Source organism: Cinclus cinclus, chromosome 2, assembly GCF_963662255.1.
Source record: "Cinclus cinclus chromosome 2, bCinCin1.1, whole genome shotgun sequence".
In the NCBI taxonomy this organism is placed as follows: Eukaryota; Metazoa; Chordata; class Aves; order Passeriformes; family Cinclidae; genus Cinclus; species Cinclus cinclus.
This window is the reverse complement of record NC_085047.1, coordinates 799,280-815,113: the sequence shown is the minus strand read 5'-3', so window position 1 is coordinate 815,113 and position 15,834 is coordinate 799,280. Positions and strand designations below refer to the sequence as shown.

The 15,834-nt window shown below is 45.1% G+C and overlaps 1 protein-coding gene across 1 annotated transcript in view; it reads left to right on the top strand.

Moving 5' to 3' along the window:
- The window catches only part of GRIK1 (glutamate ionotropic receptor kainate type subunit 1), a 98,601-nt gene that overhangs the window by 32,790 nt on the left and 49,977 nt on the right, over positions 1-15,834 (top strand). Inside the window, exon 2 of the mRNA XM_062511047.1 lies at positions 14,188-14,355. Within this exon, the coding sequence (XP_062367031.1) occupies positions 14,188-14,355 (168 nt within the window). The remainder of the gene's footprint in view (positions 1-14,187; positions 14,356-15,834) is intronic.

Below are 15,834 nucleotides of genomic sequence, written 5' to 3'. Positions count from 1 at the left end.
CAGCTGCATCATGGCTTCACAGCGTGGGGAGAAGCCCATTTCAGCATCTCCTGCCTCCTTTGCATATTAAACAGCACTGCTGGGGAGGAGGTGCATTAAAACCTCTGTCAAACTGGGGTGGGAATCTGAATTGCTCACAATATTTAGCTGTAAGCGCTCTCAAGCCTATGGAGAAGCACAGAAATCAAGCTTTATAAAACCCCTGATGCTTGGCCTCCTCAAACGTAATACCTTTTTTATTTTTGTTGTTGGGATTCTTTTATTTTTTTTTTATTTAATGGGGGCCCTATTTACTTTTTGTAAGCCTACTACTTTACAATAAAATTATATAATACATATAGCCCGTGCTTCATAAATCCAAATGCTGGGACATGGAAATAGTTTTTAGAACAATGTTAAGGAACATCTGTCTTTTTTATGTGTGCCAAAGGCACCACAGTGACATTTTTAGGTGATGCGCATAAGTTTGCCAGTGCAGCAGACCCCAGGGAAATTATGGTAACAATAAAGCACATATTTAAAGAAAGATTTTTAAGATTTTTAAAGCTGTGTTGTGGGGGGGGGGGGGGAGGGGGGGATTTAGAGTAATTGCATAATTACTGTTTTACTTTTTTGGGAGGTGGGGTTTTTTTTGAGAGGACTTCAAGTCAGGCTCTGATTTTATGGGAGCAATTTGCCAGAGACAGATTATTCTGGGAACATTGCATAGCACAGAACCATCTTTTTGTGGGATAATCAGGTAGGCAGAGATCTGCTGTCAAAAACTGCCCTTGCTCCTATCTGCCATAAATTGTACCTGTAATTATTTGCAGGCACAGAGGCCAATCCTGAAAACTGGGGCCTTAACATCTTGAATGATTCATTGCAAATGGGTTTGGGTAGGTTGCAAGCTGAAAAGTATCTTAAAATCCAAGGCATTTCCTATATCCTTGAGGACCTCGCTCAGTATGGGCCAGCTTGGGGTGTAAAAGCAATTTCAGAAGTGAAGAGGCAAAAGGGCTTTTTCCTGTTTTTTTGGGTTTTTTTCCTAGCACTGGATACCCACAGCATTTAACTTGGCAGCAATGGTGACATCCATAAACATTATTGGAGTGGCTCCTGCTCCATGCCTGAACATTCCCTGGGGAGCTGCAGCTTCCCCAGCACTCCTGGCAGTCCTGAAGGGGGGGATTTCACACCCATTCACTCACAGCCTGCACTCCATGCTCTTGGAGGTCTTTTCTTATGGATTCTGTGGGAATCTTAGATTCCCTTCCAACCCAAACATGCCCACAGCAGGGAACTGGATGAGCTTCCCACCCAGCCCATTCCATGATTCTGTGGAATGTGCACTGTCCCGGCCAGAAATCCCTTTCCCAAATTGGAGCTCTGTCCTAGCAAAACTCCCCAGCTGTTCGCAGGGTAACTGAGGCTGAAGGGGACTCAGGAGCTCGGGATAATCCTGAATGTCACCCTGCAGCAGGTTGCAACTTCAGTATGATCCTCAGGCTCCTGTTTTCACAAAAATATGGCTCTATTTCCACAAACTCTTCTACTGGGTGCTGTAACCATCTCCCCATGGAGCAGAGCTCATCCCTCTGCCTGTCCTCCCACCTCCTGGAGCTCCACAGTGACTCTGAATGTTCAAAACTCAGAAGAAAACAGAACTTTCCAGTGCTGTACTGGGCTGTGTCCCAGCCTCTGCAGCACAAGGCACATTTTGCACAAGGTGCACTTTGCTGGCTGAAAAAAAATCTGTGATTAATCACCACCAAGTCTGAATAATGCAAAGGAAGCACTTCCAGAACACAAGTCCCCACACGAAGGAAAACCTTATTTCTTTAATAAAATAATAAATCTTTGAGTGATTTAATCTTTAAAACCCCACTGCTGCTCGCGGATGATTTAGATACAAGGAACATCCCCAGCACATGCATGATTCAAATACCCTTTTCAAATAAAGTCTTTTGATGGAATGAGGGAATTAAACATCAAACCAAACATCTCCCAGTTGCCAAAGAGTCCTTGGTGTGACAGCTGGTCAGCTGAGCAGCAGGGAGCTGACAGCTCCATCACTCAATTCATTATTCAGATTTTTCAGAACACGAGATGATTTTATTAAACCAGTCATGCCTAAGTGTTTTTAAGAAAACCAGCAGGAAATTCTCCCTAAAAGCAAAAAAGAAAACACCAAAAGTGTGTTTGGCACTCTGGATGGAGCTGTACAGCTCCTAGTTGAGCTTTGCTTTTTTTTTTTTTTTCATCCTAATGCCACAATATAATTTCATGTGCTAAGGAGAAATCAGTCTCACTGTTAGAACATCAAAGCAAGCCCAGGCCATGCTGTGTTTTTAATAAAAGGACAAACCTTTGGTTTCTTCATTTCCTCCTTGCTGGAAAGTTACATCACCAATCTTCCAAAGGCTTGAAATGTGGAAAACACTTTTTTTTTCATTTTTGCAAATTCCAATGGTTTTCAGATGGCTCTCGCATCTCTCCTTTTTCAGTGGAGAAAAAAAGAAAAAAGAGGGAGAAAACCAATTAATTTAAGTTTGCATTGCTCTCGTACAACCCTCCTGATTTTGATGTTTGCTTTGACAAATGTCATGGGGCGGGTTGGGTAAAGTTCATGTCACAATTTCCCAAGTTTATTTGGATTTAGGTAGGGCATGTGGCAAGATTCCTTGCAGGGCAAAAGCAGCATGAAATTCACTTTTACATCTTGGTGTAAAAATCTGCACATAAGGAGATTTTAAAGATCTCCACCCCTTCTAAAAGATCTCAGTCGTGCTCCAAGAGCTTATCAGAAAACACCTGGAAAAAATAAACAGTGGATTCAGGCAACAGGAGTTTGCCAGTCAGAAACTTTTAGATGATCTTTTTAATTTTCTCCTGCTCTTAATTTCTAGCCAGTTCTCACGCATTGATCGAAATGTGTTGAGGACCAGCTGCAATTTCCTATATTAATAAGCCAACCTAGCCCCCTGCTGCAGCTTGATAGTACAGAAATGAGTTCTGAATGCCTAGTAACAAATTTTTACTGCCTTTTCTAGACCCCAAACCTTCAGTCTACCTCTGCTCACGCTTCTGGGACAGGAATTTCCCTGACATCCCAATTTCCCTGATACCCAAAGGCAGCACCTTCCTGCCCCCCAGCAGATCAGCACTCCCACCCAGTCTGCTGGGAATCTGTGAATTAAAGGGTGCCCTCATTTCCCTTTTCTGAAACAGTTTACTATTTCAAAGATTTCATTTGCTACAGTGGATAGATAGGAAGGCAAAGATTTGTCTCGGGAAATACTCCATATTTTTTTGCAAGGAAGATGTAATAGTCATTAGGGAGCAAAGAGGAATCAGAATGAAGCTTTACAAGATATCCACACACAGAAAAATGTGAAATTTCACATTTCCATATTCTAACTCTTTCATTTAAAGAAGCTTGTTTGTTCTCCTCTCAAATCCATTTAGCTGATTTCTGCTTAATGCTCCCTTAAATCCCAGGTGGTTTTCTGTACAGGTTTCACTGAGCAAGAGGTTTTTTGATGCTGCACAGAGCTCAAGCTGGCTCCCTTCCCCTCAGGAAAAACAGCATTTCCAGAATGTTCCTAGGCTAGGAAGGAGTGCAGATCTCCTCTGTAGGGGCTGGGTTTGTGACAAAAAGGATTCTTGGGAGTTTTGGGGTCCCCATCCCTGGAGCTGTCCAAGGAAGGTGTGTACGTGGCACTCAGTGCTCCGGGCTGGGGACAAGGTGGGGATGGGACACAGCTTGGGCTCGGTGATCCTGGAGGGCTTTTCCAGCCTCAGTGATCCTGGGACTCTCTGATAATGAAATCAGCACTGCTTCAGAAATCCACTGCTTTAAAACTTCCAGGCTTTACAATTAAATACACAGATAAATCCAGTACCGGAATAGGGTGCTTTTGTTCTGGCATCTGATTTTCCAGCAGGTCCCGAGCGCTCTGGGAAGTGGCTGAACAGTGGTGTGGAGACACAAGAGTGTGGCAGGAGCCCACAGCTGAGATCCTGCAGGAGACAAATGGAGTGTAGGCAGCGGATGATCCTCAGCTGAGCACAAGCTGCAGGGTAAAACATAAGCTTCAATCAACTCTTGCAAATAATTTGAGCCCAATGCCATAAGTGCCTTAAATTAAATCCCTCTCAACAGCAGCCAATCTAAATCATTAGACATATGTCACGTAGTGAGCCATCATCACCAGAAGAGTCATGTACACAGCGTTTCATTTACATAGGGGACGTACTGCAGTGGTTAATGTGACCATTTTCCAATGCTCTGAGTCTCAGAAAACACAGAGTGAGAGCGAGGCTGGTGTCGTCACATCACTCTGTGCCCTAGCTTGCTGTGACACACAGAACTCTGCAAGGAGCTTCCCTGCCCCTCTGGAGCATCCCCCTCTTGTCTGAGCTCCCTGCCCAGGATTTGTTGCTGTTCCAGGGTCTCAGATCTCCGGTGATCTCCCAGCATAAACGAGCAGCTCGATTCCACGCCCCTACCCCAAAAGTGAGCCCAGCAGCTTTGCCAAGAAATGTAAACCTGTTTGAAGGTCGAATCGCTGAATACTCTGAGTGAGAATTCTGACCCACACACAGGAGAGCTGAGCAAGGAAAAATATCACACCTCTCCTTCAGCTGCATTTTAAATTTTGTTTTGAAATTTAAGTTGTTCAATCAGGAGATTGAACGGGCAGCACGTTGAAACGAAGGCCAATTTGTTTCATCAGTTATGGAAATACTTAATTGAAGTCATCTTTACACACTGTACTAATTACAGTTTCCTCTTCACGGCTAGGGTTTTTTACTGACTTTTGATGGAAATTTATTTCTTACAATGAGGCTAAAAAAAAACCCCGTCCTACAATATTTATGCCCAGTAGCATAAACTTCTGTATTTTAAAAAATAGGAGCAACAATTTAGTAACTCGGATATTCACCCTGTGGGGCCTGGAGATGTTGTATCAGTTTTTTGGACAAGCGTCTTTTGCTTTCTTCAACTTTTTTTAAAATTAATTCTTTAAACAAAGTTTTAACCCCTGGGTAGAAATATTCATTTTTTTCAAAGTAGATATCTAACTTCCCTATCCATAAGTGTAACAGTTACAACTAAGACCTTTAACATAATAAATGTAGTAATTGTCACTACCATCTCTAATCAGCGTTAATATTTCCTGATAAACAGTTCCCAGTGAAGCTGCTGCAGTGGAATGTCTCAGTCTGAGTGTGATTTGTGTTGAAGGACACTTCTGCGTGCACACAAGGTGCAGACGTTGGACATTTTGTGGCTGGGATTTATCTGGATGTGACATTGGTGGCTCAGGCATCCCCAGATTTGCCCACACTTCAGGAAGGTGTCTCAGCTAAAAGATTCTCCTTTTTACAGTCACGGGAGTGATTGGAGCAGGAGCCTCTCGAAGCCCTGGCACAGGGTGCCCAGAGCAGCTGCCCCTGGATCCCTGGTTGTACATTGGGGCTTGGAGCAGCCTGGGATAGTGGGAGGTGTCCCTGCCCGTGGCAGAGGGTGGCACTGGGTGGGATTTAAGGTCCCTTCCCGCCCAAACCAGTCTGGGATTGTCCAAGTTCTTTTTTGAGGGAAGCGTTCCAGGAAGAAAGTGTTCCTGGAGTTGTTTGGGTTCCCATTCCACATTTCTGTATAATTTAGCACTTGATGTGCTGTTGTCACCAGGTGCAGCAGTGTTTTGTTTACACTTGGTGCTTTAATATTTGCAAATGTAGACGTTGAATAAGGCATTCTTCAGACTTGAGTGGCCCCGAGTAGACTGAGGAATAGAAATGTTCCAGATTGATAATTACCAAGAAAGCTTTAAACTGCAGGCACCTCCAGTAAGTGTCTTTTCAAGAGCCAACCATCATTATTATGAGGAAATGTGGCAGCTCAAAGCACAGGTGCTGATTAAACATTACTCATAAGAGTGGATCTGTTGGAAAATCTGCACACAACTCCCCCCCCCACCCCCACCCTTAAGAGCATCATCTGAGATGAGCTCCTTAGACATTACACTTCCCAGGACTGAAAATGTACCTTGGTTTCCTTTAGAACAGCTGCTGCTGAGGCTGTAAGGTGAATGATGCCCTGGTGAGGAGGATGGCAGCCCATTTCCTCCGTGTTCCTTCCCAATACCTGAGAAATAAAGGATGAAACTGCATTAATGCCAGTTAAAGGGAGGCAGAATAATGATGCAGCAGCATGGGGAAAATATGCTGCTGTAAGGCTTAAAGAAAATCCAGAGCAAAACCTGCAAGTTTCCTCGTTTCCCCCAAACACCAAACGTGTGTCTGCAGCTTCAGGAGAATCAAAACCATGGATCCAGAGGGAAACCTGGCAACGTTTGGGTTTATATCCTTCCTCTATGCCAAGAAAAGCTAAATGGGGGGGATTTATTTCTTATAACGAAAATCAATCAAATCACTTATGTCTCTTTGCAGTTTTTATTTTCAAACCTCAGGTTTATCCTTCCTTAATGCCAGGCCTGGCCCGATCTGGGGAGAAGGAAGGATGGGGACAATCACATGATTCTAAGCCTTTCCTCCAGACTGAGAGGGGCAACTCCAAACTCCAGGATTTTGGATCCTTAACATTGAAACTCTTGATCAGGACACGATTTTTTGCACAGCAGTTTCCAGATGGGGGATCTGCTGCAGCCCTGGGGCTTCCCCCACATCCAGCATTCCTGGCTGGACAGGCAGCTCTGCCTTCATGGCAGCTGGAGCAGCTGGGATCCAGAAGGACAGCAGGCAAACACTCAAGTTGGAGCTTAAAATGTCCCCCCTGCCAACTTTAACCTCCCTCCAGTGCCTCCTCTCTGGAAGGGATGTGCTTGGGGACAGTCTGTGATCTGATTTATCCGTGCTTTTTTCAGGATAAACTCGGATTTCTTCAGCTTTAACAAAGACCTTATGTTCCTAAGCATCTTAGAGATAATAGCGCTTAATGGGCACTCAGGAAAAGACAGACTCTGTCATTTTTAAAGATATAACCCTGACATTTATGCACAAAAATGCTGTTTGCTAAATAGCACTCATTTCAAGGCATTGTCTTGGATTTCAAAATGTCTTTCTATTCCTGGCTAACAGCTGGAGAAAAATGGCTGATCCTGAAGCAGTTCCATTGCAGATGCCAACTCCCAACTGTTCTGTAGTGGGGCCATCTTCTCTCCCCTCAGGGTTCCTCTCTGGAGTGACTTTCCAGGGCTCTGTCGAGTGAATGTTTCTGTTTCTAAGGGTCATCTGCTGCCAGAGTGCAGAAAAACCTGTATTTATTGCTGCCTTCTGTGAATGTCACCTCTTGTAGCCACTGCAAAGGACAGCGTAAAGCACTTTTTGTACAGATACCCTCCTGACCTAACCAGGTGTCCATGTCAAAACCGCCTCTGAATTCAATTTTCCTTGCTCTTGTTTGTTCTGGGGGTCTCTGTGGCATCGTTTCGTTGGAGGCTTCCTCTTGTATATATAATATTGTATATGTATGAATTGTATATATAATTGTGTGTATATATATATATATATATATATATATATATATATATATATATATACAATTGCTTTGTACCTGCCTGTTGGGGGTTGGTTGACACTGCCCAAAAAATCTCGCTATATTTGTAAGCAATTGGACACTTCTGAGACGGTCTCAGATAGAAGCAGTGAACAAAAATTCCAGCAATGCCTGCAGCTCAGTGCCATCAGTCTTTCAGTCTCCCTTCCACCATATTGCTTTGCACTCTCCTCATCTGCCCTTTTTCAGACAAATTCTTTTCCCCTTCCTTTATTCCTCACTATAAGCATTGATTGTTGCTTACTCTCTCCTATCCTGTTCCCTCTCTGTTTCCAGCAGCACCCCGTGGTCCTGCACATGATCAGCAGTCAATGTGTCAGGATGTCTGGGTGTCTCAGAGGGAAATCCTCTCACTCAGACACTCAGGAAAAGCAGAGCTGTGAAGCAGGGCTCTGAAAGATTGCAAAAGACAGCAGAAAGTAAGGTTCTTTTCCAGTGGGACTGTTTAAGTTGTTACTGCGTGGGGGAAGGAATGCTCAGCCATGAGGGAATTTGATCAAACCCTGCTGGAATCGGGAGAAATGTTTGGAACAACCCACAGCCCATGGTATAATGCAGGCAGAGGGAAATACAAAATATAAAGGAGAAAATCAACAGTTTTTAAACTTCCTATCAAATGGAGAGCTTGCACCTTGAAAGCAATGCTTTAGTTCCTGCCTGCTGTTGCAAGAGGTACCTAAATCAGATCAATATGATTTTTTCACTGCTAATAAAAAGGAAAAAGTTCATTACTTCAAAATTCTGTAACAAGAATCATGCCAATTGTGCCTTTGGGAAATATCTCCACTTGCAAGAAGCAAAATAACTCCTGCTGGAAAATGCAGATCCTTGTATCTTAATAAGCTCCACGTTCTCTATATATACATACACACATGTATTTTTATCTCTCAGCTTTCCAAAGGATGGAATCAGGGCTGAGTGCACCTTTCTGGAGTGCAGATAGCTATAAAAACCTTTCCTGGCTCTCATGGGGGGATATTTTGGGTGGAGAAATACTTTGCCATTTTTATTTAGCCCTCGTGAGGGGCTGCAGCTCTCGCACACCCCGCACGTGTCTGAGCCCAAAGTGGGATTTGCAGCAGTTTCATCTCTGGTCATTCAGCACCACCCACGCTGCATGAAAAGGGCAGAAAGGCTGAGTGCCTCTGAGAGTTCAGAAAAAAAAAGATCAAGCAAAATTTCAGCAGCCTTGTTACAGCCGGGAGCAAATCCTTCACAAAAGCAGCTGGAACAAAACCACATCTGGAACACGGAGCTGGATTTTGGATAGGCAGTTTGGAACAGAGGAGATGCCAAATTTGACAAATAGGCAGTGACCTTGCTGTAAAGAAGCCTAGTCTTTAAAAAATCCCACTTGATGAGTTTGACACTTGGGGCTCATCCCCTCCCTTGGTCAGGGTTCGGGTCCTGAGCCTGTCCCAGGCTTCAGCTCCCCACAGCCACAGAACGGAGAATTAAACCATCACACCACCCCCAGGGCCAGCCCCACATTTATTACATTTAAAATCAAAAATTGTCCTGTTCGGCTGTATATTTCTTACAGTCTTGAGAAGCTTGCAATCTACAGAGACAGGGAGCAAATAACTGCAGAGTTATTTGGGGTGAGGGAGGCCGACATCCAGGGGGTTCCAGAGCGGGATTTTTGCCTTTCCGCACTCACCATCTTTCCTCTGAGATTCTGGAGGCAGAAAACAAGGAGGGGGAAGTGCAGGAAAGGCAGGGGCAGGGCCCTGGAGTTTTCTTTGAGTGTGTACCCTAGAAGCAGGAGCCCACAGATGGGTGATGAATTACAGAGGGGAGATGATCCAGGAGAGGCAGAGGGCAATGGCAGTGACGTGTGGCAGGATGGAGCACTCAGGAGGGGACCTGTGGGCGGGCTGGCTGGGACCCAGCCTGGGGAATGCAGAGATGAGGGGTGCCAAGGTAGGGCCAGGGGCTTGGAGCAGAGCACAGTGCACGGAAAGGCTTCCAAAACAGCTTTGGAACAGATCGGAGAGGGAATGGTGGTGGGGACGTGGCTCTCAGCTCCACTGTGTGTAAAATGAGGATGATAATAGCTCCTCACTCCCAGGGCTGCTGCAGGCTCAGCCAGTGCACAGAATGCTGATGGGCTCAGGGTGGGTTCTGCCAGCCAAACACGGCCACTGTGCTCCAGCTCCAGGAGAACCTCGGGGAGCAAGCCCTCAGCTGGCTGCAGGATGGGCAAATGCAACTTGCAGTTACTGCTTCTTACAGGGCTGGGAATGGCTGTTCACCATTCTTCCTGAGAAGCTTCTAATGCACATCCATGCAAAAGAGCAGCTCCTATTTCCTGTCCAAATTAGAGCTAACAGCCAATTTCTGGATAACCTTACACTGTCAGAGAGGTGATTTTGCAAAGGAAGATTCTGCTGAACTGTGAGCAATAACTTCTTCGATTATTTTCTGGGGAGATGAGCATGGTGAGTGAACAGGCACTGCCTCCCAGCTGGACACCACATGGCACAGGAGAATCTGTCCTTTGCTAAGAGATAAGGATGGCAAAATGTGCTCGGAGGGGGCTCCCAGTAGCAGGTGCTTTCCGTGCAAGTGGAACTCTGTCAGAGGGAATTATCTGGACCAAAAGATCTTCCTCAGCACTGTTCTGCTGTGCACTGCTCCTTTTTGAACCCTCGATCCCACTGAGTGCACACGATCCAGACCCCCGTGGAATCCAAATCCCTGTCAGACAGCCCAAGGGCAAACCGTGTGTTCATCTGGCTTCATGAATCCCCTCCCTTCACCTGGCACCAGCAGCGGCTTCTCTTTGGGGAGAGCAGCAGCACAGAGCTCTCAGCATTAGGACTTCAGCTCCCCTTTCCCTTCAGTGACCGACGGGTGGGTTTTAATGAGTTCTTATGGACCTCCCCAGGTTCCCTGTGGAAAGGAGGGGAGGTTTCTCGGAGCAGGAATCCCCGCAGAAAATGGATGTTCAGATGTTTCTGGAAGCCCTGCTCGCAAACCACCTGTCTGTCCTGGCACTGGGAGCTGTCGGTGGCTCCCAGCTCGGGGATGGAGCAGCATCCAGCAGGTCCTGTGCTTCCACACCACTGATTCCACGTGTCCCAGCACCTCCCCAGCTGCAGAGCCTGGGAAAGTTCCTCCTTTGAGCCAGGACAGGAAATACAGATCTCAACCACGTAGAAACACGGGGTTTATCCTCGACTAGAAAGAGTTATAAACTGTAAAATCCCCCTTTGGAAATGGATTCAGACCTGACCTTTACTGAAACTCCCTCAGTCCCCGATGACCCCTTGAAATGGAAATATTTGCTTGCTGGGAAGAGCCAGAGGAGCTTTTGCAGGTGTGCCTGCTGAAGTGTGCTGTGCAGTTGTGACATTTTCCTTGCTGTGGGGGGTTTTGTGCTCAGAGAATGAATGGAGCTGAAGCTTTGCCCTGTCTGTCACTTTGACTCGCTCACATGGCTCAGCCCCTTTTGGCAGAGCAGCTGTACCCAGGCTGTCATCCCCTCTTACCTTCCACTGCTAAATTCCAAGGAGGGGCAGATACTGATTTTTTCCTTCATCCTTGCAGAAATCACGTTACAGATGATGTTCTGTAAGTGAAAAGTCAGGTCTGCCACTGACCAGGACACAGCAGCTTTTGGTTTGCTGTGGAGGATTCACTCTCTGACTGAGGGAGGAGGGAATTGAAAAGGGGGGCTCCAGAATTTGCAGTTCTTCCCACCTGAGTGCTACCAGCAGCCCAGCATGAAAGCCAGCACTTGTTTTCACACTCAGCAATAACAGCTTCATTCCTGGAACATCATTTATGCATTGAGTTAGCATCGATTTCTTCTTCCTTCCTTCCTTGGCTTGTATAATGGTGTGGTTAATTTGTTTTTAGAATGTTGTACAGTAATTATTTTATTTAAATGAATCATCTGACAAACTGGTTCTTCATCAAACTTGTCACTTTGCTATTTTTCTTTTAACCTGGCCTTCACAATAAATTCTGAGCTTGGCTGTCAGTCATCAGCAGAAGGAGAAGAGACTATTTATGGAGTTACTGGATTTCATTAGGGATGTATGGATGAAAATGTACAGCACAGCTTGTTCGTGATGCAGATTTACTGAGCAATTCAACTCCTTTTTTGCAGTTGAATAGGCCTGAACAGAAGAATCAAGCTCAAATAGGTACAGTCCAAGCCTTTTGAATGAAATATCCCCCAGCTCAGTCACAGATAGGAATTATTGCCTCCACCAACTCCCTCAAGGGCTTTGTCCATGGCTGAGCTTTAAGGGCCCCTCCAACCCAAACCATTCCGTGTTTTATCCAGGGTATCTCACCAACAAATAAAGCCTGCAGCTCAATCCTGTGGGTGCTTTCCTGCTCCCTTAAGGTGTGCAGAAGGAACCTGGAAGTGTATTGATGGTGCAGAGTTTTGATTTGTTTGCTCAGAAAACGCATCCGCACGAAACTTCCCCTCTTTCCATCACTCCTCCTTTCCCTCCCTTCCTTCCTGCTGCCCCCTGAGCTTGCACTCTTTTTCAAAAGGAAAAATCCGGCAGAATTCCGCTAATGAGGGATAAATAGTTCTTGGTTATACATCATTAATTAAAATTAATCTTCATTTAATAGGCAGTTGATTAGAGGGATGGAAATAGTTCTTGGCCCTGGAATGAGGAAGTGCTTGTGTACATCCAGGTGTGAAGGTTGCCTCAAGGGTGGTGAGATGAAGTAGATTTAATTAATTAAAAAAGAACAGAAAGTGATGGAATGCAGAGTAAAATTTCTGAGGTGGAGGGGTTTTTTGCCAGGATCAAATGTCAAAATATCCATCCTATCGGAAGTGGGGGTGAGGAGAGGGATTGTGGACACCCTTATTTCCAGGTTATCTCAGGCTGTACCTGTGGCATCCACCTTCCCTGATGGAGCAATGCTCAGCTGCTTCCAGCAGGGATTCAAGGAAAACTCAGCAGAGGGGCCTTTCTGGCCCAAGCCCAGGCTGGAACTGCAGCTGACTGAAAAGAATTGTCTTCCTCTGGTGAAATGAGGGAAAGATAATTGAATTCAACCACTAAACTTGCTGGGATAATAGTTGGGATGAGGGATTACAGGATTGGATCTGAAAGGACAGGCTTCAGATTTTTTCCCTTCGGGTGATCTGGAATTTGCAGCTCTGGAAAATCCTGCTTGTTTTGGTTCCAAATCCTGCACGTAGGCTTTTTTCCCCCCCTTTTTTGGCGGGTCTGTTTTTGAGTATCACACTCTTTTGCAATCACTTGGATGCTTTCTGAGGGAGAGGGAAGAAGTCTCTGAGGATCTGATACCTGCACATTGTACATGAGAAATCCATGGAGTGGACGAGAAAATTGCTGAAGTTGTCAGATGGTTTAAGCCATGTCAAGGCATTGCTCTGTGTGGGTTCAGGAGATAAAATAATGCTGTTTATTCCAGAGGAGACAGGGATACCATTACCAGACTGGGGTTGGTAGCCTCCAGGGTCTTCATTGCTGGATTAAAATTCAAACCAGGTTTTGATTCCAATGTGTTCCCATTTCTGATAGTCAGCTAATGACTGAACTATTCCTATGTGGGTGACATCAAAACTGCAGGAGATTGCAGCTCCTGATCTGAATGCATTCAGATGGCCAGAAATTACAGAGAGAGGGGCCTCAGATTTAACACGGGGCAATGGGGAAATGTGTGCATGACAAATCCAAAGTATTCTCTAGTGACTTGCACTAAATGAGTAGATTATACTTGCAGAATCAAGCACTGGAGCTGGATATTGCTGTTTAGAGGAGCTGTTTTTTAAAATTAGCTGTGTTTGCTGTGTGTTCCTCAAATCCCACTGCCCCTGGACAAGTGGGAATGTGCTGTTGGCATAATAAGGTCTCTGGAGGCTGGAGGGAGCAGACATGCCAGTCTGCTGGGACAGGCTGTGGCCTTGAGACCCCTTCCCCATCCCAGGATACACTCCAGGGAAGATCATTACACATCCAAAATTTTGGGTTATTTACAGCCCTCTTTTGGAAAGCTTGCACACTTTCTTTTTCGAAAGCTTGGCCACTTGCCGTGAGCACAGGTTCAGCTCCTTTTCCTTGGGAGAAACAAAAATACTCCCCTGACCCAGAGCACACTGAGGAATGACCAACAGGGCTGCCTGAGGTTTATGAAAAGACAGAGGAAACACAGAGCTCGAGGGGAGACTCTCTGTCCGTTTGCTGTCAAACTCTTCAGTGGATCTTGGAGTGCCAGGACGTGCAGAAACAATTCAGAAAACATCCACGCATCCGAGCTCCATTTCCACGCGTAGGTTGGACTGGAGCAGGGAAAGCAGGACCCGTGTCCGTCCCCACCCACGTTAGAAAGGAGCTGGCTGGAAGTTTTCACGGGCGTTCCAAGCGTTCCTCTGAAAAGGCTGGACGGTAAACACGCGTCGTCTTCCCCAGATGTTTGTGGAGCAGCATCATGACACTGAGCTAACCCCGGTGCCACAGCAGATAACAACTAATGATGCACTGTGCTCTTGCTGTAGTGCTCTGAGCAGCCATTGGCTTTTCCTAGATGAACACTAGGAAATTACGGCTCAGGATTTATTTTTCCCTCTTTCTGATTAAGAGGCGAATAATCCTTCTCATTTCTCTCTGTTCCAACAGGAGGGATATTCGAAACTGTGGAAAATGAACCTGTTAATATTGAAGAATTGGCGTTCAAGTTCGCTGTCACCAACATTAATAGAAACAGAACACTGATGCCTAATACCACATTAACCTATGACATCCAGAGAATTAACCTTTTCGATAGTTTTGAAGCCTCGAGAAGAGGTAAATATCTCAATTACTGTGTCAGTTACAGACCTGGTTTGTACTTCACTTTGTACTTTGTACCTTTCCCCGGCCCGATCTCCTTTTCTGCTCTGCTCATATCATGTGTACCATAAAACTAATCTTTCAGAGGTGTTTGGACTGAGCATCAAGCTGGGCTGGGACCTGTCGTGTGCTTTCTGAATAAACCCCTATGTCCTGTCCTCATGCTAAGAGCCCCAGATGGCAGGTGGCGAGTCCAAGCCATTTTTCTTTCCAAAACATAGATTTGCCACCTGGAATTCTGCAGAAAAATGATCACAGACTCGCAGGAAGCACAGTGGGATGTCACAACCCATAATTAGCACAGATACCTGTTATTGGTAAATTATTTCTGCTGTGTTTTAAAGACCAGAGGCCAGTAGCCCCCCTGCCCTGAGGTATTAATGCTCAGTGGCCTGGAAACAGAAATAAGTTTCTCTGTTATAAACAACCGTAAGAACTGAAGTGGTACAATTTGGAAATTTTTTGACTCTTCCATTTCTTTTTTTTTCTTCTGAGAAGGAAATGTATGGCCTAATTTACTCCCATCTATTTGACTTACAGGCCAAAATAGAGAGGGGTAAATAAGTCACAATTTTCCTTAAGCTCCATGTGTTTCCTGGCCTCTAGGAATCAAGCTCAAAGTTTGATAAACTATTATAAAGAGCAGCCCAGTTCCTGAAACTGGATTTGCTAGAAGGCTAAGGAAAATAAAAATGCCTCGCTTCAGAAGCCAAGCTGGTGAGCTGCCACCTTCCAAACATCTACACTACCAAATTTTCCTCGTGCCACTTCAGTTTCTTAGTAAGAGTGGAGAAAAGGAGAATGATTTCAAAGAACATCAAAAGGAGCTTTAAATGGCATTTTTTACATTCTCTTTCAGGTGTCAGGTATATGCTGGAGCTATATGCTGTAGAATCCCAAGCGTGGTGGATTTATAATCTGTATAATCCAGGCTGATGCACTATTTCAGATTCCCTGTAGAGTGAGAATCTCTTCTGTGACTGTTGTGAAAGTGCCTTCTCTCTTTAATGTATAGGAAGTTGTCAATCTACATGCAAGAAACTCACACAGACAGCAGTAATTTCTTCTCATCATGAATTATTGAAGTTATTTATGGGATTTGCACATTGGAACCGGTGTTCCTTCAGAATGGCTTCTGAATTAAACCTGGAAAGCCTGTGCACTTCATGCTGTCTGTGAAACACTCATTTGTAGAATGGAAACAGAAAATAATTGATTTTCTGTCATATTCTATTACAGTCAGAGAGCAAAATATGGATTTAAATTGTGGAAGTTTATTGTGGAAGTTGGTGTATTCAATATTTCACTCAATCAGAGCAATTTCTAAACTCCCCACCCTCACAAGGAGTGCAGCCCTGCAGCTCAGGGCAGGGCTTTGTCCCAGTCGGGAGCCTTGTTAAAAACATTGGCAGTAAATTTTACCAATGGACAGAA